This window comes from Homarus americanus, unplaced genomic scaffold (genome assembly GCF_018991925.1).
Source record: "Homarus americanus isolate GMGI-L3 unplaced genomic scaffold, GMGI_Hamer_2.0 scaffold2235, whole genome shotgun sequence".
Lineage (NCBI taxonomy): Eukaryota > Metazoa > Arthropoda > Malacostraca > Decapoda > Nephropidae > Homarus > Homarus americanus.
In genome coordinates, this window is record NW_024726992.1 from 221,501 (window position 1) to 227,500 (window position 6,000).

General features: G+C 42.5%; 1 protein-coding gene across 1 annotated transcript in view; it reads right to left on the reverse strand.

Annotated features, from left to right (window-relative positions):
• The window catches only part of LOC121865751, a 77,925-nt gene extending 74,539 nt beyond the window's left edge, over positions 1-3,386 (reverse strand). The window contains exon 1 of the mRNA XM_042365301.1: positions 2,874-3,386. Coding sequence (XP_042221235.1) covers positions 2,874-2,976 — 103 coding nt within the window. The 5' untranslated portion in view covers positions 2,977-3,386. The remainder of the gene's footprint in view (positions 1-2,873) is intronic.
• Between the last annotated feature and the right edge of the window lie 2,614 nt (positions 3,387-6,000).

Consider the following 6,000-nt stretch of genomic DNA (forward strand, 5'->3'; position numbering starts at 1 on the left):
CTCACTTACTTCACCTGCCTCGCCTTCCTCTCGCCTCACCTCCCTCACCCTCACACCTACTGTATGTATTCGTCCATTGCTCTGCTTCTAGATCTATTTACTAGCAATACAATCCCTCCCAATCGTCTAAGTATATATTTTACCATCTTTTTCATCTCAACTACTAAGATTATTTCAGTCTTGATAACATTTTTAAATAAGGGAATCGTGTGCCAGATGCCGTCACTGTTACAGCTCTGTCGTTACACTGTGTGGCTCGGAGCAGTGACTTCGTGCCTTATACATCACTGTCGTTACATGATGTGGCGCGCGACAGTGACTATGTGGCCTCTACATCACTGCCATTATATGGTGTGGCCCGGGGCAGTGACTACGTGCACTATATGTCAGCACTGTCGTTAGTCGTTACATGGTGTGGCCCGCGGCAGTGACTGCGTGGCCTATACATCACTATCGTTACATGGTGTGGCCCGGGGCAGTGACTACGTGGCCTATACATCACTGCTGCGATACCAACTTGGTAATTCCCTCTGGATGGTAATATTTCTGCATTAAAATCACAGATCTTATACTTCATTCCCAAGATGACAGGGAATATATTCAAAAGTGGCTGACAAGACAAATGGCGCCTCTGGTGGTGCTCTTCCCAGGAAAATGTTGGAGGAAACTTGTCCTGCCAGGCGTATCCTTCACTACTACTGAGTCCTGTACCCGTGGTGAATCCTTCCAAGCGAATTCTTCACACATATCGAGTCCTATACCACTTATGAGTACACCTTCAACACCTGACATGATGTTATTATATGTCACGTGTATTGATGGTCATTGTTCATTATGTTGACTGGATGTGTGATGCGCTAATAGGACAGACGGGTTGTGTTGTGCTGTGTTGTGCTGTGTTGTGTTGTGTGTTGTGCTGTGTTGTGCTGTGTTGTGCTGTGTTGTGCTGTGTGTTGTGTTGTGTTGTGTGTGTTGTGTTGTGCTGTGTTGTGCTGTGTTGTGTTGTGCTGTGTTGTGTTGTGCTGTGTTGTGTGTTGTGCTGTGTTGTGCTGTGTTGTGTTGTGTTGTGTTGGGGATATGATGCAGTATACCCGACTGAGTTTCAACGAACCAGACAGGAATAACATCCATACTTTATGAGCTTAAATCAAATTATATCTTTTTGACCTGAGCATTATAGAACCGTGTGTGTGTGTGTGTGTGTGTGTGTGTGTAAATGCATACCCCCTATGTGTGTGTGTGCATTCACGCGTGTATGCACTTTCCGGTTACATACATTCGTTCATGAGAGTTTAGCTCACACACGCTTGCTTCTTGGGATGCATATGCAGGAGTGCCGCGTGTGTGAGGGCGGCTGCCTCGAGCCGCGCACACAACAGGTGTTTCTCTCTGTACCGTAGAGGGAGGCTGGCTCACTCTCCTCTCCTCCGCCACACACACACACACACACACACACACACACACAAACTTTATGCACGTACACAAACGCTCATTCACACAAGCGCACAAGCACACAAGCAGACAATCAGGCAAACACACACACGCGTACGCACAAACACACACACAAGCTCATGCTCACAAAGCTTATGCTTACACACACACACACACACACACACACACACATATTTATATTTGATACATATGTACACATAAGCACACAAGTTTCACATAAACGTAAACACATATTTACACATGCACATGTATTCAGACACATTTATACACACACAGATGTGCATACACTTCATACACACCCATGTACGTTTGAAGTACACACACACACACACACACACACACACACACACACACATTAATAACAGTATTTTTAGTAACATAAATATGGTTAAGGTCCGTCATGTTTATAAATTACAAGTATATGAGGGAGTATACGTGTAATGGTGACATGGCTGATTATGCAGTAAATTTCTCCTGCAAGCTCCTATGGTTCGTCGTGTGTACATAGACAGTGCAGGTATACAGATAATGGTAAACATTAAGCCGATTTAACCAAAGACACCCAAATAAAGGTGTTAGAAGCGTGTTTGAGCGGAGATGAGTGAATAGTCTGGTTGTAGAGTGTCATTACCAGATTCAGATGCACCCCACGCAGCAGACTACATTGCATTGACTTTGTCTCGACCTTGACTTGAACACAGTCAACTTTGTGTTTGGGGTTGCTGCTTTATGGGATATTGTTCATTATAGTGCTATGACCATGATCAAGGTGTTAGTGACCTGTGTGTTCGAGCTGACTGATATACATTATATGTGATCGTTATTATAGAAAGATAAATTATTTTAAAAAGTGTACATCGAAAAAAAACATTACCAAGTGACGTCAGTATCACCAGTTATGTTTGTAGGTGAAGGAGTTTGTGATGAACAATAAATAGGAGGTAAAGAGACTGTACAGTACAGTGTATATTATATTACCTTCTGAATCACAAGGATACCTACGTAGTGACATGTTTTACTCCAAAACTTTTCATTAGTAATGTCTTACTTGAAAAGAGAGTACAGTTCAGTATATGTTATTTTAGGAATGATAGATATTGGAGCTGTACTCATAAACTCTGGCATCTCTGCTCTGTTGTCAAAGTTTATATATATATATATATATATATATATATATATATATATATATATATATATACTCAAATTTTTACGACATGACACAATACGACAGGTAAGAAATAAATGCGACAAACTGACAACAAAGGATTCAATGAAATAAACAGCATCAAGGAATATATACATTTTTTTTTTTTTAAGAATTTAATGTGTTTCATTACATTGATACGTATCTCAGGTGCCACAGCCACTGACCAGAATAACCCGTGACCATTAAAATACTACTCAGACAGACAGAAACTCACCTGGTTGAGTAATGATAACACAAGTGACATACACACACAGCAACACCAACATGTTGACTACGTGGCCCCGCCCCCGTGTCAAAGTCTCCTCTCTCACTGGCATGTCCACAACAAGGCTATTACCCGTGTCCACGTATCATACTGACCACACGAGTATGTCACTAATAAGTTTTATCTCATTAAACCGTCAAATAACCTTTATTAATGTTAATCTTCACATATATGTTTAAAAAATAATTATAAGTGGGTTTTTCCGTAAAATCTCAAATCCGACAGCAGTTCGGGTCAGGACTTGAGGTCACAAATTCACTATAGTTTATTTCACAAGCAAGTAATTAAATCACCGTACATGCATTTTCTACACAGAACACAATATTATTTATCACGACATCTACCGATACTGTCAACCAAGAGCGCGAGAAACACGAGTAATCGCAAAAGTTTCACACACACACGTCTCCCGGAGTAAGTCAAGCGCGCCGAAGTGGGAGCGTCCACAGCCTCTCTCACCGACGTGCCGTACAACACTGATCCCCTGACCCAGCTTGGCCCTCCACCTGCTACTCTCACGCCTCCTCACCCTCCTTCGCTACACGCTTGCATGCCCTCCTCCCTCCATCCTTCCTCTCGCTACACACAACACACACACACACACACACACCCTCCCTCTCTCGCTACACGTTCACATGCCCTCCTCCCTCCATCCACCCTCTCACTACATACACACACCCTTCCCTCGCTACACGCACACGCCCTCCTCCCTCCATCCTTCCTCTTGCTACACACACATACACACACACACCTCCCTCTCTCGCTACACGTTCACATGCCCTCCTCCCTCCATCCCTCCGCTACATATAGTACATACTCTTCCTCCCTCCCTCGCTACACGCTTGCATGCCTTCCTCCCTCTATCCTTCCTCTCGCCACACACACACACACACTTCCTCTCTCGCTACAAGTTCACATGCCCTCCTCCTTTCCTTCCTCCTTTCTTCCCTCCGACGCTACACGCTCTTTTCTTCCTTCCCTCCGTTCCTTTCCCCCTCCCTCCCTCCCTCCCTCCCTCCTTCACTTCAACCCTCTCATTGTCACTCACTGCCCTCTTTCCCCTTTCTTCTTACCTCCCCCTCCTCTCCCCCCTGGTATCTTTCAATCATTACGAATCCCGAATATAATGACCAAGCTGTTTGTATAAGTGAATATCAATGAATAGCTATTGACCCACCACGACAAGGAGCAGGGGGTGTTGTAGTGTTCGCCTCCTGTCACCGCTCGTCTCGTCCCACAGGGTGTTTGCCCGCCGGTATCAACACTACGTACAGTTTCCCACGAATTGTATCGAAATTAGACGTAAATATTTTGCCAGGGAGGGGAGGTGTATGTTAGTGTAATGTGGGGTGTGTTTACCTGTTTACATAGACTAGAAATTCTTTTAACTTTTTTAAACATTTACGTATGACCTGTGCTGATGTTTCATTCAATACTAACCAGTTGTCAGTAATTTAAGGCGATAAACTTGGTATAATGTATAGGAGTTTATAGGTAGTGAGTGTAACATATGATAACGTGACCCAATAATATGCTCTCAAGGTCAATTTGGGTACTATTATATATATAGCTCTTAGATTATTTCTTGTTTGTCTCATGAAATAATAATAATAAATAATAAAAATAGTAATAATAGTAAAAAATATAATAGTGATAAAGTAAAATGATTAATGATTGTAAGTGTAGTTAATAGAATGTTAGATAAAGAACACAACTATAATGGTTCAAAGAAGACAGGGGCTATGTAGATGAAATATGAGTGTTGAGTAATATTGAAAAAAAAATAATCACTGATAAAACGAAGACACAATTTATGGCAATTGTTGATACGGAAAAAATAATAATAGTAAATATTTTTAAGTATTGAAACTGTATAGGGTATATGGAATACAATTGAATGCTACACAAAGAAGGTTTAAGAGAGAGAGAAAGAGACCCACGTGAAGGATGTATAACGCTACCATGGTTGTTTACACTTCTTTCATGAATGTTGTATAATAGAGGTGAAAGCAAGAATGAATAAGAAGAGACTAGGTTTGATTGATTGGTATATAGACACAAATAAGAGTTAAATATCATTCATAGACAACAGAATAAGTGACAAATATCAGTAAGTGTGAGAGAATGTGTAGAAACGGAAAGCTAATTAGGAATATGAATAAGAGTAATGCAACGAAAATAAAGAAGGAAAGGGAACAGGGAGAAAATGAATGTTAGCATAAATGGAGATAGACTGGAGGGAGGGAGAACGCGAGACACCTGTAAGTGGATGTGTCAGCTAATGGAACAATGGATGATGGATTGAATCATGAGGGTCGGAAGGTCATGGGTGCCTTTGAGAAATTTATGGGGAGAGAGAATTGTGTGAAAGGTGGCGAAGATGAGGATATATGGAGGAACAGCTGAGTCAACACTACTGTAAGGGCGTAAGGGGTGGGGGAAGGGTGAAGGCTTTAATAATTGGCGAGTCTTGTAGTGAATGGGGAGTATTGAGATTTATGTTATACTACTACTACTACTACTTTTTTTTATAATAACGTGGCCTCCAGCCTCCCCCAACAGCCACACCTTCGCCGCCATTTTATTACCTTAATATTAAGTATCCTAATACATAAGTAGCTGCCCTAGCTGTGTTGAATTAGTTGAGCCGCAGGTCTATGCAGCATTCAGTGACTGTAGCCTCAAAGTCAATATCTGCAGCTGTTGTCGGCTTTGGGGCCGAAGCTCTCGTTCCCCTGAGGCAGAGCAAAGCCGACCGAAGGAGAGAGAAGGACAGTCGACATCTCATCCAGGCTGTAACATAACTTCTGGGCTGCTGCTTCTGTTCGGAGATCACCTCCGCGAGTCTGGTGTAGAAACATCTTGCACTTGGTCCCATCCCACCAGAGGTTGTGAACACTAGAGGAGTGAAGCTGCCTTGATCGACGTTCTGAATTCTCTTCCCATATGCCCTTATCTTGTCGTTCTCGTTCCTCCTGTGTGCAGCATCGAGAGCTAAGTTATGGTGACATGCGGCCATGGGATAAAAAATCCTGATGTCGAAGAAGGCTCGCTGTCCCCGCGTCCACAATCCTCG